We start from the raw sequence: 26,129 nt of genomic DNA, 5'->3' as shown, positions 1-26,129 counted from the left end.
GGAAACTCATAATAATGGACACTTAGTGGAGACTTTTCGTGCCATCGTAATAGAAAATTTTATAACAGTCGTAAAAGTAGGGGTTAAATATGGCAGTTGTAAAGCGGGGGTCTAACCGTAATCTCGTTCAGAAATTATAAAAGGTATTGTGTAGTGTTTGTCGTGTGCTTTTTCTGTGTATTGTGAGTATTCGTTGGCGTGTTTTATTGTGTTGTGTCGAAAAGAACATTAGAAACATTTAAAATATCCTGCCGAAAACGTAACAAAACTCCACCCTATTGTTTAAAATTCCAATTTAAGCGTTTAATTGTTTCGCTCCTATCCATATAGAAGAGGTCGGAATTTATGATTTCCTAACAGTGTTACAGTGACATTATTTTAATTTCGATGGATTCACACGTTAAACAACTGCCGAGAAAAGAAATATCGGTAGAAACAAACTAGAAAGTTCTCGTGTATCCTTTCTAATCACCCACATCTTCATGGAAACGGATCTTAAAAAATGGCCCTTCTCGAGCTCTATTTTTTACCTCTCGCCTTCCCCCCCCGCTAAAAATAAGGTGATCTAATTAAAATTTGAGTAGGTAACGGTGAATATAAACTTGGTAAATCCTGGAAAGGGGCCAAGATTGTGGCAACAACACGTCGATACATCCTACTAAGTATGGGGATGGCGAACGAGAACAGTTACAACTCTGTCGAATGTCACTGGATACTTTGACCTCTACGAGGGAGGAGGATCTCCGAATCGTTGCTGTATTGTGGAAATTAGACAGGAAATACTTTAAATTAACACAAAAGTTGGTGTTTTAACTAATTTTTTACCTCCGAGAATAAGAAAAAATATCTTGTAAAATTGTTTCCTCCCTCTAAAGCTCGTACGTAATCCTGTTATTTGGAATATGTACGAGCTTTTACGTCGGCTTATTAATTCCGTCCCCCTAGTCTTCACGTAGACAAGACGAAAGAAATCCCTTTCCTTTGTCTTACTTTAACGGGTGTTTCTAATCTAATTCCCCTAAAACTCCAGTAAATAATTACAGAATTTTACCCCACAATAGTCGTAATAGTTCTGTAAATACATCTGAAATTACAGGGAAGTATCGGGGGATGTGCTGCAGCACCACCCCCCTTGATACCAAAGTAATCAGTTCTATTATTTTTAAATGTAATTCTATGGTAAATTCGCAACATTCTCCGAGAAATTACAGGGAATTTTGCCCTGGTCCAGCCTCGAATTTACCTCGTGCGGCATCCATTGGGTTTCTGTGTGTATGGATGTTAGTGTGTGTGGGGGGCACGATTTTCACCCACTTTGAAGCTCAATAACCTCCGTTCCTTTTGTCGAAAATTACTGAAATTTAGCGGGGAGATTTGTGTTTTAGGGTCATTGATGCTATTAAATTTTGGTGGTTAAAGGTCGAAGGGATAGGGAGATAGAGGGAGGATCGTGTGTGGTATCTCGTATGGACGATTTTACTCGTTATTAGCATTATTTATAAAATTGGCCTCTTTACCACAGATTGGTCAATCCTCATTACCTTTTAATCTTAAGATAAAGGAGAAATCTTCCTTTTTGTTAAGATCTCCCTTTATAAAGATTACAAGGGTGGTCTAACAAACGTGTAGAAGAAAGAATTCCAAGGATTGAAGCGTCAGTAGAGGACCCCGTCTAGGATAAAGTCGGGATCTTTACCGAAATGAGATTCGTCACGAATAAGTTAATTTTGAAGCTATTTTAAGCGTGTTTTATATATATAAAACACAACGAGCCGACGTAAATTAACAGAAATGTGCACACGAGAGATGTATTATAGAAATTCTTGGGCATAGTTGATGACGTAACTTCTAGGTGACAAAATAAGGTTTCGGGAGGACTACGGTTATAAATTCGGGCCATAAATGATGCAAAAAGGGGGGGATATTTTTAACAGAATCGATGGTTCGACCTTCAAAAAGACGTGGTAACACCAACGACGCGTAACGGTGCGTAGGTTCCGCCACCGGTGGACGCTTGGTCGCATTTATGCATTAGTTTCCATGGAAATGGTTCCGAATCTCGACCAAACATTCGCTTCTGTACGACATATCGTTAATAATGGCCATTTAATTATATTTAAATTCTTCGAAACTTCGACAAGTACGTCGACACATTCCGAGAGGAGGAGACACACAAATCATTCGATATTCTCTTAATTTCTTCCAATTAACAAGAGAAGGAAGAATTAAAAAGAAACCCCCCAAATCAACATTCTTATAAAAGAATAATTGGTTGATCGATATATAGTTCACACGTTCGATCTCAAATTCCATATAAAAGTTATCGATGAAGAGAACCAGAACGCCATACTTTCCCTCTTGTGTATTCTTGTAGTTCTGGTTATATGACCCCATTATCTTCCCACCATTTCGACCTTTAACCGCCAAAATTTAATGGCATCAATGCCCCTGACACGCAAACCACCCTACAAAATTTCAGAAATTTTCGGCAAAAAGAACAGGAGTTATTGAAGTTTTAAAGCGGGTGAACATAATCGTGCCCTTTCCAACTAAACAAACACAAACATCCATACGTATAGAACCCCCCCCCAGAATTTTTTTGAACTTCTCGACGTTTGAAGGTCCTCGAGTCCAAAAATGTAAAAATCAAGGAGGGGAGAGGGGTTTATTTTTTTGACCCATTGCCTCTCTGTTATATATAATGGGCAGAAAAGTAAACGAACTAATCCCAGAAGTTGGTGCGTGCAAAAGTGGAGTTATTGGGCACGAAAATCAATGTGTTGTAAGAAGGAATTACTACTGAAGTATTTGCGTAATTAACCCGAAAATAGAGCAATTAGGCCCACTACGCGGGCCTAATTGCTCTATTTTCGAGTTAATTACAAAACACTAGCAAAATGGCGAAACCCTAGCGAATGGCCCCTTTCCATTGTAACGATGTCGCCTAGCAAGAGGGGCTCCCTATATTAGACCCATCTTAATAGTGTTTCGTTACAATGTTGCGCCAAAAGGAGGGTATTATCTAAACAGTTCTATAGTTTAAAGGACACCAAAGTATTGTTTCATCAGGTGTTTACACGATTCCAGCCCTAGTCTACTATTTAAAAGGCTAAGAGACGGGTTGACGAAACGTGACGTAATTACAATACGGGATCGATTAGAAACGTATGACGTCACGCGGAAACGATTTTCACGAAAAACCAAAAAAAACTGGCAAGTTTAATTTTAAATACAACTTTTTTAAATTTGATCTCGAAGAAGAATAATTTTTATTTATAAATTAAAGATTTAAGTTTCATTTTTAAAGTCTAAATCTGTTTATTTGTGTAGATCTACACACTATAAAAGTCCCGAAAGTGGAAATATATTTGGTTTAATTCAACGTGGGAAGAAACACTAAAACTATTTATTCATAAAAAAAAAATCGTTTTTTATCATGGCGGATCGACACAGGAGGCCAGTGTCGTGCTGCCCTCTGTGGAGAAAAATTATAACTAATCGAAATATAATTGTTTCTGATCAAATATTAAATATTTCAAAATATTATTTAATAGTCCACCAATGACTGAGTGGATAATATCATAGAACACTGATCGTGGGTTCGTGCCTAACCATGTTGAATTTTTCGGGTTTTTTTTTCACGTTAGAAACACCTAAATAGGGGCCAGTTTCATGTAAAAGTCCTTCCATGTGACATCATTTCTTTGGCAGATCTCTCAAGTGTCGTATACAAACAATTCAATCGGAAGGACCCTCTCTGGAAAATTTCTGAGGTTTTTGACCCGTCCGGATTCGTTTCTGGGTCCCCAAAGCGGAAGACTGATACCTTAACCGCTCGGCCATACGGCCCTCGAGAGAAGAGTATTGTGGACCCTTCACGCTCGTAGGTCAGCGAAACTCCTGGAAAACAATTGGAATAGGGAACAATAAATCATTAGAAGAGCGTGAAAAACCGGAAAACTCGAAACGAGAAACAGACAAAATGGAAATTGAAGCGCTTTATGCTGTTGAATAACTTGTAAGACAGTCATTTGGTGCACCACACTTCGGCCAAAAGGGACCAGAATGTCCAAATACACTGAATTCTTCCCTTCAGTTAAGGTTTTTTGTGGGTAGGAGAAGTCCCCATATTAGGATTTTGAACTACGATCCTCTGATACGATCCAACAGCTGGCTATAGATAGTAGCGCGTTAGACTATGGGCAAAAAGGGTAACTGTCTGGGTTCTAACCAGCAAGAGGACCCAAACCAGTATTTTATATGAAAATAGTTCTCCCCAAAAATTCCCTGAAAAAAGAAAAAAGATGTGTGAAGGCAACATTGTACAGTACCTAGGGCATCCTAATTCAAATTCTCCTGGACCACATGAAGTTATAACGCGCCAATGGCTATAAAAAAGGAAAATGTTAGGAGAATAACAAGCAAGCCATGGACTGAAAGGGAGAGAACGTACGTAAAACTTACGAATATTATATTTTTGATTAAAGAAGCATTTAATTACATTCAGATTAAATTGCCCTTAATTAAATATTAATTAATTAGATATTATGAGAAATTTTTCACGTCTAATTTGATACACTGACAAGCTCTTACAATTATAACAATTAAGACACTTAAAATACATTTTCTTCTTGTCTGTGAAAGACATTTCCTAGACAATAAATAAATATACCAATATACCACCTGGGAGTTTTTTCTGATATATTTCCTCGACAATAAATGAACAATAGAATAAAATATTAAAATTTCGAAATAATTTTTTTTTTTCCTCTGTGAAAATACCTTTTATGTTTGTAAACATGGCGATCATTGCAACGTGACAACATGGCGTAGAAAATACCACAAGTCTAATTTATTTTATAAAACAACTTCGGATTTAAAAAGAGCTGATTGTGGTATATTTAGGCCCGAGGGAGCCCTCAGAGGGGGCAAACGGGGCCCACGTTACGGGAATTTATTGGTCTACAATTTTTCAAATTGCAGTCCAATAACTAGTAAAATCTTCATTAAATTCGACCCTTCTCGAGATATGACACAGGACACCTTTATTTCTCCGTCCCTTTGACTTTTAACCACCAAAATTTAATAGCATCAATGCCCCTAATACGCAAACCACCCTACATAATTTCGGAAATTTTCGGTAAAAGGTACAGGAGTTCTGGGTCCCCACGAGAGGTGGATAACTTATCTCTCTTGGGCCTACCTCCCTTGGGGACCTAGTGCCAAATCCGGAAGGGTCGAACTTTCAAGAGTGGTTTGAATAAGTCGTGTCCCGTATCTCTCACTATCTGGCAGTCTCACAGTGGGCCTGGCCTAATCCATGATAAGATTGAAGTCCCTGTTAGTGCCCATAATCAGAGGATTAGGAACCGCACTTGGGTGACCTGCTAGGCTGATATATAAAAGAAAATTAAGTGTGTCATAAAGTACAGTTCATCTATGCATTTTTTGAGTTTAAGTGTTATTCCTAAAGACTCTGGTGGGGATCCAACACCCAAATTACCCCCATAAGCATTGGCGTAGCCAGGGTTTTGTTATGGGGGGCCTAGTAGAGGCTGTAATTTTCTGGGGAGGGGCACCAGGTTAACTGCGTGGGGGCCGTGCTCACCCATGCCCCTTCCTGGCTACGCCCATGCCCATATGTATTCCTTAGATTTCACTTAGGTACTAAGAAAATGAAATCAGTAAGAAAAGAATTTAATTTCGTTTATTTTTCATAGAATTATAGTATTAAAAACTTTAAATCGTGACGCAAGTTCCCGTGTAAGGATGTCACACCTCTCCGCCGCATTGTATAAGATCGACACAGTTTTATTTATATTTCGCAATGTTATAAGTAATAAAACAATAATACTAAAAGTTTATTTCCTTTATAAACTTAAAATTAAAGAGAGTTTTCCATTCAAAAGTATAAGACATGTCCATCCCAGAAGGACAGATTTCGTGGACTTCTACGCCATTTTTTGTTGTGATCTCTTTAATTTTACTAGTTTCAATTGTGATTATCTTTATAAATACATTCTATGGAAAAAATTCAACGTACGATAAGATACCGGGAAGGGGAGAAAATCACTTCTTATACTATTTAAAATTGCTTTATTCCCTGATTGTTACCGGACAACTTTCTACCGAGAGTAAGAATTTTCATAAAATCTTCGTGTTTATACCAGAGTAGGGTCATTTATACTGTTTATTAATCATTTAGGTGTGCTAAATTACCTGAATTTACTCTTAAAAATCCATCGGAAGAGTGGCATCTGTCTCCTCGATATGCCTTTCTCGAGAGTTGTTTTCCTCTATCGTCCGGATCTCGTCAAGGTAAGACGAATTCGTAATAATTTCGTGGAGTGGTTCCATTTTTTTAATAAACTATATCTTTAGGTTCTGTTGGGAAATACGGAAAATAACTGCAGATCGGTGATTTACAGTTTTATGGAAGAGTGGCTGAGTTCATCGCTACTGTTGAGGTAAGTTAACTTAAATATGGAAATTAAAATACACCAAGAACAATTGAAGAAGTAGATTGTTTCGTTTAAAATTTTTAGTAATGAATTGACAATTTGTTCACAGAAGACACAAGAAATAAGTTATAAATTCGTTATTAAATCCGACCCCACTCGAGATATGACATAAAAACATCGAAATTTAAAGTTAGTCTAATCTGGGGACCCTAAATTGCCGGTGTGGCTCAGGGTGCACTGGTGCAGTGCAGAACTTAACCACCGAAATTTAACAGCATCGATGTCTTTTATACGCAAGTTACCATGCCGAATTTTGTTCCTTAATCTTTACTTAATCCTTTTTTTTAAAGTTTGATGGGATCGGTAAAGATCCCGCTAAGCGCCAAGATGAGAGCCCCCACCTAAGGGGATGCCCACAGTTCCGAAAATTGGCGAAAATGATAGCTGTTCGCCGACCCTTTGGCCGCGACTGAGGGATTGCCCCTGTTATGCCCCACAACAGATGGGTGGGGACCAAGAAGCAGTCTCGATCTTAGCCAAAAAGGCTAACACAGTTCCCTGTTGCATTACAGATTGTAAGCAACTGGCAATAATTACTTAATCCTGAGGTGTTGAACAAAATAGAACACATACATATACATACACTATTCAAATACTTTCTCGTGTTATATATGTAATCAATGGCAATACCTTATGGAGGCCCAGGTAAATTTGAATGAGGGGTTCGGTGTAGACTTCAAACATTTTTCTACGGAGGATTTTTGGGGGAATTCCCTGTATTCGCTAGAGGAATTTATATAATTGTCATCGCATTACGGGTCAACCCATGAGTATTTGGCATCCTAGGCAGATTTTTTGCACCATAACATCAGTCTACAGTCATCAGTCTACTATATTAAAAAATGTGACAATACAGATTTGTATATTTTTTAATATAACATATCGGTTTTAAGACAATACGATTTCAAATTTTAGGTGTCTTTGAAGACGTTAGAATTCTATCGGGCCATATATTTGTTATAAAATGTTATCACATCTGTAAGAAGAACCTTAAAATATCCATTTAAAATACCACCAACTCCTCGGACCTTCTTAGTCCCAATATGCCTTAAGATCAGTTAATGACACTGAACCTGTTAGATTTCGGTATTTGATTTACGACGGCTCACTTAACAACAATCGGTAGACAAGTAATTAAGTCGTTAAATTAATTATTATAGCATAGAGTTTAATGGATTTGTTTTTATTTAAGGGACGGAGAAGAATGGAAGCAACGAAGGAAATTATTAACACCCACATTTCATTTTCAAATCTTGGAAAATTTTCTTCCAATTATGGAAAAACATTCCGAAATGTTAATAAAGACATTGAAGAATTACCAAAAAGAAGAATGGGTGGATGTTGTACCCTTCGTTACTCGTTCCGTTATGGATATTATATGCGGTAAATATTTTAATGATGATCAAAAACAAATCATAAGTAAGTACAGTACAATGATGCTGAAAAAATATTTCTCTGGGCGTTATCTATCCTCTGTTAAATAAATACGCCAGACAAAGGATTGCTACAACAATTCAAAAAGTCAAAGTAAACGATTATTGGTTTATTTTTCTGCTTCCAACCAATCATAGTCAATTTCTGTTTTAATAAACATCTTTCATATATTGCAGAGAACCACTTATGTTTCTAGAAATATTTTTTTTTTCTTAACTCGTTTATTTCCTTATTTGAGATTTTCTGTGTACATTTTACACATAATTACCATTGGCGTAGCCAGGGTTTTGTTATGGGGAGGGCCTAGTAGAGGCTGTAATTTTCTGGGGAGGGGCACCAGGTTAACTGGGGGGGGTGCCCACCCATGCCCCTTCCTGGCTACGCCCATGATAATTACTTACAACTAAACGTAAATTTTACAAATAATAAGGGACAATTTTACTATTCTTATTATGCAAAAATGATTTTCTCGTAAATGTTTATTAAAATATTTATTAATCATTTTAAAATGATTTATTTTTATTTTAAACTTAAGAAACTGCAATGGGTGTCGAAGGAAATGCTTACGATTACGATTATTCTCAGTACCAAAAATCATTATCGAGGTAAGTTTTAACACGTCTTTTATAGAATCATACATCTTCAAAGGATTAAAATATGGAAAAATTCATCTAGAATTTGTAATATTATTCAAATGCGAGCTTGGCAGCCATATTTATGGCCGAGGTACATATTCCATTTTACTCAGAACAGAAGAGAATTATCGAAAAACATAAAGATTTTGAAAGACATAACCGACAGGGTTCGTATCAATTTTTGTAAATATCAAATCGAATTTACTGTAAATAAGACTTTAAATATTTTTAGATCATCGAAAACAAGTTAAAACAAAGTAGAGAGGACAATACAGAAAATATAGAAGAGAAAAGAGTGAAGAAATTAGCATTTTTGGATCTTCTTTTAGATTACTTGAAGAGAGATTCCAATTTTACCATAGAGGATGCGTGTAAAGAAGTTCAATTATTTTTATTCGGGGTACGTAGACTCGCAATTTTATATTCTGTCCCGAATAATTGGCAATAAATGAATAAAAGAATTGCTGCTAAAGGGGCACGACACTACATCGGTTACTATATCGTGGACATTATACTTGCTGGGTAAGCATTTGAACGTTCAAGACAGAGTTCGAAAGGAAGTGGAGGACGTAATTGGGAATGATCGGTCTCGACACATCACTAAAGAAGATATGCAAAGGATGAAATATTTAGAGGCTGTGATTAAAGTGAGATACGTTCCCAACTCTTCCATAAAGGAATGAATACAGTAGACCCCCTATAAAACGGGTTCGTATAACACGGAACGTATCTACCGTGTTATAGGGGGGTCTACTGTATTCGTTAGATAATATAATTTCTTTTTATTTCAGGAAACTCTTCGATTGTATCCAACGGTTCCTTTACTGACCAGAAACCTCACGAAAGACACTGTTGTAGGTGAGCATCCGTATCTTAATTCCTTTTAGCCAATATTACGGGTGCTCCCGTAGGAATGTTGCCTTGTTTGGCTTGGTTTCTGTTTTCTTTTTTTCTCTTGCATTTCTCGAATCTGCACATAGAAACTTCATTCTTCTTTACGTTAATTATTGACAAAACCAAGTTTTCTACTGTTAAAGTGTAGTGATGCTTTCCTGCTGGATTATTCTCATTTTTTTTTTAAATTTATTTATATTTTATTTTATTTTTAGATAATTATAAAATACCCAGAGGATCCATGTGCATAATTCCGATATACTTCATGCACAAAAACCCGAAATTTTTTCCGAATCCGAAAGTTTTCGATCCAGATCGATTTCTTCCAGAAAACATTTCGAAAATCATTCCCTATTCTTACATTCCATTTTCTGCAGGACCTAGAAATTGCATAGGTAAGCATTGCTATTGTCATTTGAATTTTCTAAAAATATTATAAGAATATTTATCGAATTGTCTTCGTTCGTTCGCGAATAATTTTCATTTGGAAATGTATTTAAATAATATTAAAAATATATATATATATATATATATATATATCCGGTAGCGAGTTGCTTAACTTTTCCGGCAAAACAATAAAAATTGCGCTGTGGCGCCATCTGTTGTGATATTTTATTTCAAAACTTTTTCTATTATTAACTATTATAAAATGTCTAAATGGTTAATTTTTAAGCTAGAGGTAAGTCTTATAAAAAGTTGTAAATGCTAATAAGGAGTAATATCTTCATTAAATCCGATACTTCTCGAAATATGACATATATATATGACACCTCTATCTCTTCAACCCCTTGACCTTTAACCACTAAAATTTAATAGCATCCGTGCCACTAATGCACGAACCTCCCTGCAAAATTTCGGAAATTTTTGGCAAAGGGCACAGGATTTATTAATCTTCAAAGTAAGTGAAAAAGAAATCGTGCCCCCAAAACACACGTATCCACACACACACACACACAGGGGAATAAATTCCCCAACTGTATTTCTCGACACTTTAAGGTTCCCCACTGAAACAGTGTAAAAATCTATGGTTATACTTTCTCTCTATTATATAAAAACCGGTAAATTAATTGAAAATTAGTACGTGTACACGTCTTATCCATCGTATTTCGTTTAAATACGGTACATAGATACAGTTTGTTTATATTTAAATAAATACCTCTCGCCTGTCACGGGGTTGTTAGCGATTAATTAAGTACATAAGTGCATTAATTAATATTATTTAGAAAATTCAAAGAAGCCGTTTCAATTTAATCAACGTCTTCTTCTTAAGATTCTTTTGAAGACGTTATCAATTCTAAATAAAAACTCTCGAGATATATTTGAAATTATATGTATTTCAAATGCTTTTTATGAACTACACCGATGCTAACCTTTGTAGTTAGATGACGAGAGACCGTAAAAATATTTTTGGCGATAAATTACTTTCAAAGCGAGATAATGTTTCTCATTAAAGAGATATCGTGTTTAATGTGCCGACGTTAGTACATATTTCTTTTTTTCCCTCCTCTCCCTTGGTGTTTTCTGTCGAAATTTCGAATGTAAAAACACGAATAAATTTGGAAAAATCGGGTATTTAAAATTAATGGCTGCATTTATTTTTCTTTCAGGACAGAAATTCGCCATGATGGAAATGAAAATTGTCCTTTCCAACATCGTTAGGTGCTTTAATTTACGTTCATTGGACGAATCGGTTCCGGTTTCCATCGAAGTCGTCAGCCATCCCGAGAGAAAGATCAGAATTAAACTGACGACCAGACGTGGCGGCGTGTTTAGCGACCGACAGGACAGAAATTGAACTTTATTAACGATAAAAACACGAGAAGTCCTTTAATACAATTAAAATTAAACGTTTCTATTGTGTTTCCCCAATTAACGTAATACTTTTGTAATGTATTCTAGACAGTGTTGCCACAGGATGAATTTATTTTAAAAACTGTTCCCAAAATCTCGTATCTTCTTTATTCGCGGTTTAAATGTATTTCTGTCACTGCCGGAGTGAAATTACTCGTGTTCTAGAATTGAAGAGTTTAAATATCTTTCGGAAAGAACTCATATCGTCCTGGATTTTATCCTTCAAATATCTGGCAACCCTAATTCTAGATTGAAAAATGTTTGTGAGCGGTTAAGGGAACTGTGTAGATCCTTGAAAGAGATACTTGATCCGTTCAATACGTCGTCATCCTTTTTTCAATCAGTTCTTTACTTTCCGGGTGTTATTATAAAACACAGGAACTTCCGGGTGTTATGAAGAACGTCGAGAAAGGAGGGGAATTCCCTGGATATGTTTATATACGTGTAGCTTATGTTTGTGTTGGCATCTAGTTCATTTAATATTTCAGGATTGGGAGAAAATTAAGTAATGAAATTTGTATTGTAAATAAGGTGCATCGATACTATTAAAGTTCGGTGTACTGAATTCAAGGGAGTTGCGATATAGAAGGGGTGTTGTGTCACGTCTCCAGTGGGATTAGACTAGATGAAAATTTTCTCGTTGTTAGCCTCTACAATTTTTTTATAAAGCTCGTCTCTACCTTCAAAATTAAGCCATTTTGCTTATTTTATAATAAGTAATAATATAAAAGTTATTTTTAATAACATTTCATAACAAATGACGCCACACAAAAGTTAGTATTTTTAAAATTAATAAGAGGAAATAAAATACTTTTAATGTATTATACTGAGGACATGGACACGGTATTGCATGTATAGCCAGCAATAGCTTGGCTAGACATGCAATACAATGGCCAGATCTAGAGAGTGACAGCTAGGTATACTATACTAAACAATCTTATTACGTTCAGCCCCTATGATTTAAAATAGCCCATAATAGGGATTGTAGTCGAAGTTGGGCAGCGAAGCTAACGAAATGTGCAGTAGGAATAGAAACATCACTGTGTGATAAGTGTTGATTTATTATCTCGCTGTCTAATTATGCGAAGAGTTGAATACCTTGTGGTTTCCACAAATTCATTATCTTTTCGATATTCAATTAATTTGTTCATTAACGATGCAATTGTCTGCATCCAAACTGCGGCTCGTGAACCCCCTCTACATCCTATATTGCGAGTTCCGTATATCGGACTCTTACCTCCAATATATACATATATACACACACCACACACCCATAGTTTCTAGGTTATATATAAAATATAGTTCTAATGCAGGATGCTGCTTTCTCGTATTTCTGATGGCTCTTATCGTGGCAAAGTTTGACCACCCCCTTGTTTATAGCATAGTAAGAAAGTATATAAAAATTAAATACTAACTCTTATATCTTGTGTAGAGAAATACAACGTTAAAATTTAATTTTTTTTTAATTAAAAATTAATATAAAGCTGTACAGAACTCGTTCTATAACTGGCAATCGATATACAATTAAGAATATCACGTAACATTCCGTGTTTTGTTACGCGCCAGATGAAAATTTCGTAACTTATTCTGTAATTAGTTTAAAAGTATATACAATTTGATTAATTACGATAACTTATTATCGCTTTTTTTGCATCCTTAAGTATTGAATAGATGAAGAGTCCGGATTCGATTTCTGTAACGACGAATGAGATAAGTAAGAAATTCGAAATAATTATACAATTCTCGCCATTGAATATGACTTTTAGAAGAAGCAATAATATCAAATATCAAACAATACGGTTAATGTTACCTTTGGTTCCAAAATGGCGGCTCGTCTCTGATTCCAGCAAACAGAAGAAAGGAAACAGTGGGGACACACGTCCTAACCTATTCTAATAAATTATCATGATTATTACCAACCAAATTATTAGAATAGCTTAGGTTAGAACGTGTGTCCGCACTGTTTTCTTTCTTCTGTTTCCTTGAATCAGAGACGAGCCGCCATTTTGGAACCATAGGTAACATTAACCAACAATATTAATAAATCAACAAAGGAAACCGGAAATTCGAAATAAAATAGTAGAAATCCTCTTGTAGACAGCCGAATGGCCGAGTGGTTAGAGTAACAGCCTACCGTTCTGGGGATCCGGATTCGAATGCGTACGAGTAGAAAACCCGAGGAAGTTTTCGGGTTGATGTCTTTAACTGTGGGTATGACTGAATCCATAATGGGTTTGCTTAAAAAGTTCTTCTTTTAAGACCCTTCTCACTCTGAATTAATTACGTGTTATATTGGAGTATGGCAATGGGATTTGTAGTGTTTCTACTACGAGTCTTTTTAATCAGGACGACAGATTGATTTGTTGTAGAAACTACATTATTGATTCTGTATAGGTTCAATGAGCTGGAAGAATTACACTGAGATCGATATCCTGTAGAATCAATTTTCGAACGACAAATAACTGACTGAGCTTGTTGTAATACAGAAAAATCTGGGTGATTATTTATGCAGGATATAGAAAATTAAAGATATAAGAGAACCCACAATAAAATCGGTATATTTGAACGTGGGGATGAAAAAAACACCGAGTGTTCAGGTATATCATTACGCGTGTAGCCACCTTAAGCGATAATCTGAAGAATTTGAAGGAAAAGAACTGATATTGAAGTGTTTATAAAGGGTAATATGCGTGTAATTCTTTCATTATTAATTCAGATTTTCGTTACAGAATTCCTCTATGTAGAACATTAGTGTTCTTCTGTCATTTTCCGTGGTTTGACTCGGATCCTAATGGGACCATAAGGTCTAAGAATGACACTCAAAACGGGTTGCACCGTCTCGTCTAAAGATTCGACATGGAAATTTCTCATGACATTAGCCAAAACTGTCTTCTCTTCCATAATGGCGAATTTCTGTCCTGAAACGAATAAAAATCTGTAAATATTCGTTTGACTTTTAAGAATCTTCAACCGAAATTATCAAGAAATTAAACTATATTTCCGTTCTTACAGCCGAAAAAAGTCTCCAAGCGAGCCGTGGTAAACCGAATTCCTCATAGACTTAGCATATTCGGAATTGTAGTTGTTTCCCTCAACAATACCTCCGACCGAACCCACGATAGATATGAAAAAAATGGCACTCTGGTGCCATGGTAGTGGCATATAGTGCCATAATCACGCGGTCGTAAATATTGTATCATAAATACAGCGATAAATTTGGAGCTGTCACCTTATAATTGTTTTAAATATTCCGAATTAATTTCTTTGTTAGCCATATTGAAAGATTTATCTCTCTACGCGAATAATCCCATCCGGTGTCCGATTACAATGGAAACTCTCGCCACTTTGATACTGCTGTAATCAATAATTACACAGCAAATAAGTAAGAAAAATTCAATAAAGAGAAAATTAAGATGGTGGGATGAATTTTAAATATTTACAATTGTCTCGAGTTAGTTAAATATAAGAAAAATTTACTTTTCGAGGAGGTTAAGATATCGATCCTCCTAACTCAAAAGCACGTCCTCCGGCACCACTCGACTCACCTATACAATTTCTAGGACCCGCAGAGAAGGGGATAAAGGCGTAAGGATGTCTTCCGGCACAATTTTCGGGTAGGAACCTGTCTGGATCGAAGACTTCCGGATTGGGAAACACTTCCGGGTTACGATGCAGGAAGTAGATAAGCACCACGCAGTTCGTCCCTTTAGGAATTCGATATCCATCTACAGAAAACGAAAGCATTACTTCCCCCTTTTTTTTCCCTCATTCGGAATTCTTTATGGGTTTCTGATAAACTCGTAAATTAAAAATTCCAGAAATCGCTGACAATCGAATTAACTCTCTGCCGGAAGCGGAAGTCGGCACGTAAATAACTCTAAATTCGGCATTTTCTGAATCGATATATCTTATAGAATAATGCGCTTCGTTCGAAGTTTACTTCGTTGATTAAATTTAAATATTAGGAGGAGAAGAATTACTAATTATAGCGAGAAATTCGACGATTTCTACGAAGATAAAAGCGCATCTTACCGCATTCCACGTCTTCACTCAGAGTCCTTCCTGTGGTGGGTGCCGGAGGATATAATCTTAAACTCTCCTTTAATTATAAAAATAAAGATGAAGGAAGCAAATAAGTTTATTCTTTCGTCTCCTTATCGACAGAACTTACTTTAATGACGCATTCGGTGTACTTCATACGTCTCAGATCGTCACCGGTGATGGGGCGTGTGACGTCGTCTCCAAATATCTCATCCATCTCTTGCTGTACTTTCTTTTGTATTTCGGGGTGTTTACCCAAAAGATAAAGGGTCCAGGAACCGGAATACGTCGTGGTTTCGTTCCCCTAAACATAGAAAATTGATTTCTACTTCAACAAAATTCGGAATTTTTGCAAGGATGCGAGCACAGAAGAGAGAGTTTTAACATCATTTCCTCTATAATTAATCCAATTGAGGACGAAATAGATAAAATTTAAAGTGTATTTTATCATTCTAACCAACAGAATTAATCCTTTATAAGATTAATATAAGATAATTTACGTTTTAACATAAAAACACCCCTGCGTGCAAGGCCTTTGAATGAAGAGAAAGTTTGTTGTAACTATAACGAAAGTTTAACGTTTATCTGAATCCCTGCAGAGTTTTTATTATTCACTTTTATGTTCGTTATAAATTTAAGAGAAACAAATTACCCCAAACATGAAAACATGAACTTCTTGCCTCACGTCTTCTAACGTGAATTCCGGATCGTTAAAATAACAGTCGAGTATAATATCTAGAAAAGGTTTCCTGCTCTTCTTTCTGAAGAAAATATCGTTATCTTCGTCACGCACCTCGACAGATTTCTCTCTGTTCTTCTCTAAAGTAGTTTTACGTTCTTCTATGACCTTAGAAAAGAAAAATTTCGATTATCTTCGTGAAAAAAACACCTTCATCCACTTACGAGCTAATTCATAAACGATTAATGTTACCCTAGGTATACAAAATGGCGGCTCGTCTCCGATTCTAGCAATCAGAAGACAGGGATTACCATAATTATTAGCGACCAAATTATTAGAATAGGTTAGGTTAGAACGTGTGTCCCTACTGTTTTCTTTCTTCTGTTTCCTCGAATCGGAGACGGGCCGCCATTTTGGAACCATAGGTAACATTAATCTCATAAAATTACCTGCTTTATAAAGTCGTTCATTACTTTTAAATTTCTTTTAAATTCTAAACCTTTAGGAGTCAGGTAGAAGACGAAGTCGCACCAGGTCCAGATGTGAAAAACTCGTTGTAGTATAGTCTCGCACACCCTGTTCGATAAATTACTATTTATAGTAGTTGTATACACTTCTCTCGAACTTATTTTGTTTAAAATATAAGTAATAAAACCGCGAAAAATTAAAAAAAAATTCGTACTTTACACATTATAAAGCACACAGTTCAACCGCGACACGCTAAAGAATTACAAGAGAACTAGAACAGACGACTGAAATGTCGGACAATTACGCTAATTTTCACACCACAGAACACAAGGTAGTAGTTAGTCGCGGGTTCGTACCTCGCCACCGGATTTTCTTCACATTCGTAACACCTAAATATGGCCGTCCTCCCTTGGCAGATCGCCCACGTTATCGTAAACGAATAAATTAAATTGTAATATTCTACTGTTTAATTTAACAATATAAAACTGCTAATCAAAGCACGGGTGCTTCCACATCTTATTGTTTTTATTGTAGTGTATAATAAATTAAGTTAATGTAACAACGTTAGTATTATTAATAGGATATCCTACAGGCTACGAAGTTTATCAAACAATAAAAGTTGTAAATTAGATCAGTGGGAAGAACGAATTGGAAAAGTAATCCGTCGAGTGAAAGAAAAATAGTGAGAAATGTCTCCCGCTGCAACGTAACAGCAATGTATACCGAGTTAACTAGAAAATACAGCGCAGACAATGTTTACTCGAACAGACGTGTCGGGAATAACACCGACCGAAAAAGAACACCCGACATCAACTGCTGATACGAGAAGCCGCCTGTTTAACGACATTTTCAAATTGGTTTGTCGGATTAAAATTACATTTAGTAAGTTCTAAAAGTATACAAGAGAGACACACATAATACGGATCGATTAGTCTTGAAGAAATAGTATAAATAAATTGTATTCTTTAAATATACAGGATGCATTGTTAGAGATTTGAAAATTTGCTATTTTATAGGCTTTTATTAACTCAACTCCCCACCGCGCCCACCTTTAACCATCAAAATTTAATAGTACCAATGCCCCTAATACACGTACCACCCTACAAAATTCGAGGAAATTCGACAATAAACACGGGAGTTATAACGCTGCAAAACGGATGAACGTAATCGCGCCCCCTTACGCTAACATACAGAACAAAACCGAAATTTCTTTCAATTTCTCGGTGTTTAAGTCCAAAAATGTAAAATTCTTTGTTATTATATCGCTTTGTAACGAGTGAAAGTACAATACGAAAACAACAACTTACATCTTCATCGATTCAAAATAACCGGAACCTCTGGAAATATGAGTTTTGGCTGGAATTCCCATTGCCGTTTCTGAAAGATTCCATCCGTTGAATGGAATATTTAAAGTATAAACAGGGGGCGAGAAAAGCTGAACGTACCGCAAATGGTGTTCAGGGCACATTGAGCGATGTATGGCACGATATCGATCCATTCTTCTTCTCGACATTGCTCGAGGCGTTGGACCAGAAGGCGAGATTGCTCGTCCATGATGGGTAGAAAGTTCTCCAAGATGCAAAAGTGGAAAGCCGGAGTCAGGAGCTTTCTTCTCTTTCTCCATTTTTCTCCCGAACTGATAAATACCAATTTGTAAAGTTAATAACAATAATGTCAAAAGAATTACGGTATTTTCCCTAGAGATAAATAAATTACTTGAGTAAAAGTCCACTCCCTAACCATGGCTTGAAAAAATTGTAGAAACCGGCTTTATTGATGTTGTTGCCATTTTCTAGAATTGGCTGTGTGGAAAATAAGCCCGCGAATTAAATTAATAATTGAGAAATGTATTGAAGGGAAGGGTCGTCCTGTACCAAATTTACTCACTTGTACGGTTTTGTGATGAAAGAGCATGACGTAACTGGCCAGTTTTCCAAATCTGTATTGAATCATTCCGTGATCCTTAAACAGGGATACTAATTCTTCTATTATACGAAAGGTGGCTGACAAATTCCGAAAGAAAAATATATTATAAAACAAATTAAGGATTTATTTGAAGAATTTAAATAGATACAGGTGATAAAAACGCCCAAGATTCGGCAGATTGCCCACGTCTCGCGTGGAATCAACCCGTTCAGTGAATGGTCTCGAGGAACGAGGTGGTACTCCCAAGGCTATTCACACGACTCGACGTACTGTACAGTGTAACTTTGTACACGCATAAGGGGGTCTTTCTTTTTTAAAGCAAGCCCTTTATGGGTTTGACTAGGTAACGAAGGTCAGAGCTTCTAAAAAATTCGAGATTTCGCTCTGAGGGACCTCTTACACCGGTTGGTTGCTATCTAACTGTTCGGCCCTTCACATTAACAGCTTTAATTAAAGCCTGGTAAAGTTCTTTTAAGGCCCTTTAAATGAAATTGTTTAAGTATTTGGTTAATTTTAAAAGGGATACGATACGAGGGGAATGCCTTACGTGAGGACTTTCTACGGGAAATTGGTCCCTATTTAGGTGTTACAGACGTGGAGAAAACCTGGAAAACTCCCTTCCTGGAGAGGTGCGAACCCACTACCGAACTGTCAGTGTACAGGGAACGGAACTCTCCCAAGTTTTTTTTTAACATTTTTGGACTCGGAGGACCTCGAAACGTCGATAAATGCAGAAAAATTCGGGGGGATTTTCCTGCATGTATGAATGTTTGCGTGTGAGTGGGGATGGCACGCTTTTCTTCACCCACTTTTAACCTTAATAATTCCCGTTCCTTTTGCCGAAAATCTCTGAAATTTTGCCGAGTGTTATGTGTGTTAGGGGCATTGGTGCTACTAAATTTTGGTGGTTAAATATCGAAGAAGTTAGGAGTTAGAGGAGGCCGAGTGTTGTATCTCGAGTGGGGTCGGAACTCGTTATTAGCATTTAAAATACTGTATATTTTTTAAAACTCATTTCTACCCTAAAGATTATGCCTTTTGCCATTTTGTAATAATTAATAGTATAAAAAGATTTTAAAATAAAATCTCGTAACAGATGGCGCAACATACAATTTTTAATCTCTTGCCGGGAAAGTTACGCAACCGGATATTTTAGCTGTCAAGACGTGAAAAATTGCCCGATTTGCCTAAAGAAATATAAAGGTATGTTTCTAACAAGTAAATATAGAAAGCAGGTATTTAGTTTTTAACAGTGGCTTGTGTCAACAGCTAAATATCATTGTTTTTCTATTGTTTCAAAGATCAATTTTGACTAATTCCGTTGATTTAATCGATACAATTTATACCTTTCTGAGTTCGATAATACAATAGATTTTCTTTTTATTGGGTCCAATTTAAAATCACGTCTAAAAGAAGACAGAATATAAAACTAAGCAAAAAGTGCCGGGAGGGAAATCGAATGGCGTAATAAAGAAGGGTGATCGATGAACCTCGTGTGAGATCCACGTAGAAAATTGAGAAATAAGCTCCCATTTCTCTTATATAAATCTGTAGCTTTACCGCACAGTTAGACCATCTACTGAAAAATAGAAGGAAAAGGGGGAAGAATAGAATACGTTCGACTGGAAAACTATTTAAAAAGAAAAAGAAAATAAAGAGTCAGGGAAAGGAGAATGTCTGCTAAGAAAACTGACGTTCTGTATTTTTCTACGAAGAAAAATGCCATTATCAGATGCAGCGGATGACGACAGACACACAGGATGTTCGACAAACAAAACACTTTAATAAGGAATACTTTGTTTAAAATACGATCAAAATTAAGACGGTAACAAATATCGCTGATTAACAATATTAATTATCATAACAGATGGCGCCACACGCGATTTTAAATGTGTTTCGCCGGGAAAGTCACGCAACTCGTTGCCAGATTCGAAAACTTTCTTTCATTTTATATGCGAACGATGCCCATTAGTTTAACATTATTTTGGGGGCATTCGAAAGGAATTTCCCGCAAAGACAAATGGAACTCGTAAGACAAGATGATAAACTATTTTCCTTGTGTTTAAATTGGTTTCGAGGGAGAAGAGAAGGAAAGACATTGAACTTAAAGCGAAGTAAAACCTTCAAAACTGTCAATTTTATGACGCGTGAAATGTTTTAGGTCAACGTATTCCTTCGAGAAGAATGGCTTTTAAATGTAATTTTCTGATGAAAAAATCCGATACTTTTGATACTTTTCTTTAATGGCGGATTCTTTACTCGATAATTATATTATTGTAAAATAATAGAACGTATCGATCCATCTTTTATGTTTCTCTCGTCCAGTTCGAATTTAAAGTTACTTATAAAAGTACGTACTGTACAGGATGGGAAAGAAAGTCGGAAATGAAATTCCCACCCTAAATGACGTGTTACGCGAACCCCTTCCCGTTTACAATTTCGGAGTTGCATTCAATATGGCCGCTCTCAAGATGGCGACCGCGCGTGTGACACACATCAATCTATTTCTCCCTTGGTGTAATGTGTTCTGACACCAGCGAATTAACTTTGGGTGCATTTTATATTCTGTAGCAGGGGGTTTTAAGTGACTTTCTTTCCCACCCTGTATTATTTTAAACGAAGAAGAGTGATAAATAGAACATAAATCAACACCGAATGATCGATTTCTTGTCGATCGTTAACGATACACATCCGAAATTGCTGCTCACGAGTGGACGAGTGAATAAAAATGTCGGTAGTTGGTGGTGGATTCGCACTTATCCAACGGGCTAATCATGTGGAGTTTTCCACGTTTGTAACACCTACATAGAGACCAGTTTCCATTGAAGACTTCCCCCTCTCTGAAGATCACCCACGTGTGGTATACAACCAACCTAATCCCCAAAATTGTACCGTAGACACCGGATAATCGAGAGTTTTCCCGCAACTCGGCTGCATTCACGTACAAAACTTTAAAAAGTTTTATTATGTGGAGTTACAATGCGGTGGAAAAGACACTAAATTCTTCGAAATTCTCTAACTTTTTCACAAGGAAGGACAAAGGTGGAAATAAGACTCACCAATTTTGTAGTTGGTAGAAGAGTGCCAGACTGAAATTAACCACTTGAAGTAAAGAAAGAAGTGATTGTCTTCGGGTGCCGGAAGCTTTCTGTAAGAAGCGGAAGGGTGCCTTCTTCCGAAAATCCTCCCCAAAAGAAACCAAACGGCCAGACAGCCGAACGTCCAGAGCCAAGCCACGTGCATGACTATCGAGGACAGAAATCTCTCTTCCCTTTATGAACAAAGAATCTGTGCCACCGTGATGGTCAGTCAGCGGTACGCTCGGTGTCTTCCTGATAAATTCCTATTTTTTAAGACGTGTTTTAACTCATTGTTCATCCATAAAGAATTCTGTGTGCCATTGCAACGGAACGGCCATTAAGAGGAAGTCATTTTTCTTACAAAGGTGAACCTTTTTAAGGATTCGAAGGGAACTTCGGCAATCTTTCTGCGTTAATGACAAGTCGTAAAAAGTAACACCGGGCTATATTTATTCTGTTTTAAAAACTGCGTGGCTAGAGAAACACGTTCCTCCTCTATTATTTATAGATTTTTCAAAGGCGCGCGCGTGTTCTCAATTTTATTTTGTAGATAGTTCGTCCTTCCTTTTAAAAACTTCACCAATCTCTTCCACCCTTCCGCCTGGAAGGGAGTTGTATGAAATTCCTATCCCATTTACTACGAGAATTGGGTTTCCACCTTTGTTCTATACTAAAACGCTCTGTAATATAACTATAAAATCGGGGAGAGCAATGAAAAACAGAAGAAATTGTAAAGGAAACACAGGAAAATCTGACGTCGCTTTAAAACGCGTCGCGACTTCCCCGCGCCGTAAATGCTATCGTTAATTAAATTCTGTTTCGGTTCTTCTATTATTTGCCAATTAAATGATATCACAGCCTTAAAATACCTTAAAATATATAGTACTGATTGTATTTTAACGCTAGAATGACGTAAATATCTCTAAACACTAGCGGTAACGTCGTCATTTTTACGCGTCGCTTCGCATCGCATCGAAACGAAGCGACGAACTTAGATCCGGTTGTTTAATTTTTTTTTTTGTCTTAATTACGAATCTATCTTCTACATAAAAGTGAATTATTCGTGTATACTACTGATGTTAATTAATAAAACTCACAATATCGAGATAAATATCAGTAAATTAGGCGCGTCGCGTGGCGCGGCGCTTCGCTCTTTCTTTAAATCGAAACCGCGACTCTATTTTAAAGAATAAAAATCAATTTTTCTTCGTTAATTACAAATAAACATTATAGATATAAATTCTAGTCAGAATTTTTATACGAATCGTTTATTTTTATTTATTTTTAGAGCTAAAACGATCGATGGAAACGGGGAGACGTCTACCACGCTTCTAAATATAGCAGAAGCCTTACGAAACAACAATAAGCGATACTTAAACACACGGATCTAGTAATATAAACAACGTCTCTGTGTAATTCCGTCGCGGTCTCAACCTTTTCCTATTACGAAACACGCTTCGCAGACATAGAATGCGCTTGACGATCCCCGAGATACCGCGATCTACCAGTTGGAAATACGCGTGTGTTTACTACGAGCGACGTATAAACGTGTTTTAATGTAAGAAAGTCGAGTAGAGAAAAAATAAGTTTGGCTCAGACACACGTACAGACACGCACACACACAAAAAAAGGATGGCATCGGCCTCTAAACAGTTTTATGTTACTACAATTGATGCTGTGTCCTCATTCCCATTTTCGTTGCATCATTTGACTGGTGACAATAAAAATATATAGCCAATTACTTCTACGTTAACAATATCAGTTGTTCAACTCGTTATATTAACAGGAGCTGGCAACATTGTTGTACTCTTTGCCGGCAATTTTTTTATTTGTTTCCGTCTTTAATACTCGCTACCGCTACCTTTATAAGTCTTCAGATTGGTTCGGGAGGAGGGCCATATCTCCCGATCCAACTGTCCGATTTTCTCGAAAATTTCTAGAACCATTTCATTCTAATACGCAAATATCTCTACGAAATTTCATAAATTTTCGACAAAAGGAACAGGAGTTATTAAGCTTTAAAATTGGGTGAATAAAATCGTCTTCTCCGCTTTCAACTTGATGAGCCTTTGAGATTAATTATGATATTTTAATAAACCGGAAGACGATCGACTGGTGCGTAATACGATACGTACGAAATAAATCCATTAGTAAAGTATTAATTTACAGTTTTATATTCCCCGTTGCGGAATGTAAACTTCAAAGGCGTGTGTGAATCTAAACTCACGCGACACTTCACTATTGAATTCTTATTGGTGACGTAAATCCGGTTGATCAGAAGACAATTTCCGTCTTAGATTTTAAATTAACTTGTGATTTAAAAAAAAAACCGCGATTAAATCGGATGTTCGATGTCTTCTCCTGTCGAATTTCCCAGCATTTTCCCCATCGAAGGAAGTACAAATGTTATCAATTTATAATCCGACCAAAATTATAGAGGATATTTAAGCTCGTTTCGGCGTAAAAGGGATTTATAAAACGTAATTAAGTGACGAGAATGACGTGGTTTCCGGTTGTATATAATCGATAGACGTAAACTCGGAAGTATAATTGGATATATTTCGTAACAGAGCAGCATTAATCACGTGATTTCCGACGATAATCTGGTCGAGGTATCGATTACAATGGAGTATAGGGCCTCGATCTATCATAATTAATAAATAAATTATCCGCCCGAACCATTTTACCTAGATCAGAAGATTTATTAAACCAAGAAAACCGAAGAAGAGAGATGCTATATCGTTCGTGGTTCCTCATAAGGAAGTGTTTGTGTGTGGTTGTATATTAAATAAAGGGGAGGGGAAATTCAATTTTGGCTTGCTAAAACGATAAATAAATCTTAAATATAGTTCTAGAGCAGCTAAATTCAATTTTATCTCCAAATAAAACATCGATTTATTCTAAAAGTAAACAGGTGTAGAGAATCCACAGCTTCTAGAAGGCCATAATCTCTAATTAGGGCGTGAATGAGAAGGAATTTCTACCAATTGGGGTGGGCCTTATTCTCCTCTGAATTGTCCCCTACTAATTCATCACAGTAAGCGGTTCAGTGGCAATAATTTAATGATTAATGGTTTCGGTGCAATGATCTCGGAATTATTAATTCGACCTTTCACTAGAACCTTTATTGTAGATTCATCTAATTGTAAATTTGTAAGAATTTCAAATACAGTGGCCGAAAACTCGCTTGCAAATTGGGGGTAATCGTTGTTCAGCGGCGCCAGAATACTATACAAAAGGAGTCACAAGCTTAAATAAAAAGGGGCATCGTACATTATACAAGAAGCTTCAAACTGTGGTTCAATGTCGGATTAGACTGATAGATCCTATTTAATATTGTATAAGAAGCGGTACAATAGATCGATGTGAATGTACTTAATTCTGTCTGTTCGTTAATGGAAGGTAAATAAGTGTCTCGTAATAACATAAAGCATTCTTTATGACGTATATGACCATTCTTATTTCGTTCACTGTGTCCACAAGATTTTGTTATCGCGGATGGGTATCAAATATAAATGCATGAATCCACTTTAGTGACCATACAATTTATACGTAATTCCTCTTCTTCCATTCTCTTAATACAACCCTAGAAGTTATTTAAGAGGATGAATCATTACATAATATTGTATGACTGGAAGAATTAATTAACAAAGAATCTTCAAGACTCAAAATTTAAATAATTAGAAATGTACAAGGACTATCGTTATCTTCTATTTTTTCCACGCCTTTCTAACAATGGTTTCAGCTAGGATACATAAGAGATTTATGATTGCCTACAGGAGCAATTATTGAGTGGGATTAGATAGACATTAACACATCGATATGCAGTAAAACTTACCAATATTAAACACCTGAGCGGGAAATAAAATCTTCATTGAGAAGGCAACGGAAAATGAAACCAACGTATCACTTGGTCGTGGGTTCGCACCTTATCCAACCGGCTGACTACCTAATAAACTCTAATAATTCCTATGGTTTTTCGTCCAGGATTCGTTAGACTCGTAGAACAGTATACAAATAAAAACAAACAAATTTGATTTTCGGCTAACTGACAGCAGGATTTATGTTTTCTGCGGAATATTTTCTGTCAACATAATTTCTTCTGCTGCCGTGATATCATCTTCCTTCCTCTTTTATCTCTTTACTTATTGCGTGATCGTTATTAACTCGCTCAATTAGACCATTGCTCTGCAACCTTTTCTCACGCACGCCAGACCTAGATACTTCCCAGAATTCCGTGGCGCACTACAAGTAAAAGTATACAAAAAATATGGATAAAAGGTTTTATCCCTTAACCACCCGGAAACCCCCTGGACTAGGTACCACGATTGGGTGTTTATGATCGTAAGTCAACAGAGACGTCACCTTCTTGTCGCTTCGCAAAAATATGACTGCAAAGGTATAAAGCCTGTTAGAATTCATTACGCCACGAACGTGTATTAGGCAAATCATTGTTCTTTTTGATTCAACATGTATCTATCATATTCGCCTGCTCACTGTTAACTCTGCGCTGGAGGCATTCTGCCGCGGCACACCTGTTGCGTAGCTCTGAATTACATTAATAATTATTTTAGATCGGTAGTTCCTAATGTGGACGATG

The 26,129-nt window shown here is 36.5% G+C and overlaps 2 protein-coding genes across 2 annotated transcripts; one reads left to right on the top strand and one right to left on the bottom strand.

Annotated features, from left to right (window-relative positions):
* Positions 1-5,916: 5,916 nt before the first annotated feature.
* On the top strand, positions 5,917-11,900 carry LOC136971672 (cytochrome P450 4C1-like). The gene is made up of 11 exons (XM_067266142.1): positions 5,917-6,134; positions 6,206-6,318; positions 6,382-6,467; positions 7,714-7,904; positions 8,491-8,560; positions 8,631-8,757; positions 8,823-8,990; positions 9,064-9,237; positions 9,382-9,448; positions 9,700-9,879; positions 11,092-11,900. The coding sequence occupies exons 1-11, from the start codon at positions 5,918-5,920 to the stop codon at positions 11,277-11,279; spliced, it is 1,581 nt and encodes a 526-aa protein (XP_067122243.1). The 5' UTR covers position 5,917; the 3' UTR covers positions 11,280-11,900.
* A 2,104-nt stretch (positions 11,901-14,004) lies between these two features.
* On the bottom strand, positions 14,005-21,574 carry LOC136971708 (cytochrome P450 4V2-like). The gene is made up of 11 exons (XM_067266185.1): positions 21,509-21,574; positions 18,411-18,526; positions 18,240-18,325; positions 17,969-18,159; positions 17,831-17,900; positions 16,505-16,631; positions 16,029-16,223; positions 15,507-15,680; positions 15,368-15,434; positions 14,881-15,060; positions 14,005-14,253 (listed from the first exon to the last, which is right to left on the bottom strand). The coding sequence occupies exons 2-11, from the start codon at positions 18,474-18,476 to the stop codon at positions 14,084-14,086; spliced, it is 1,326 nt and encodes a 441-aa protein (XP_067122286.1). The 5' UTR covers positions 18,477-18,526; positions 21,509-21,574; the 3' UTR covers positions 14,005-14,083.
* Between the last annotated feature and the right edge of the window lie 4,555 nt (positions 21,575-26,129).

The sequence above is a fragment of the Centruroides vittatus genome, unplaced genomic scaffold (assembly GCF_030686945.1).
Source record: "Centruroides vittatus isolate TY-2023 unplaced genomic scaffold, ASM3068694v2 contig_2682, whole genome shotgun sequence".
NCBI classification, from domain to species: domain Eukaryota; kingdom Metazoa; phylum Arthropoda; class Arachnida; order Scorpiones; family Buthidae; genus Centruroides; species Centruroides vittatus.
This window is presented reverse-complemented; position numbering and strand designations above follow the sequence as displayed.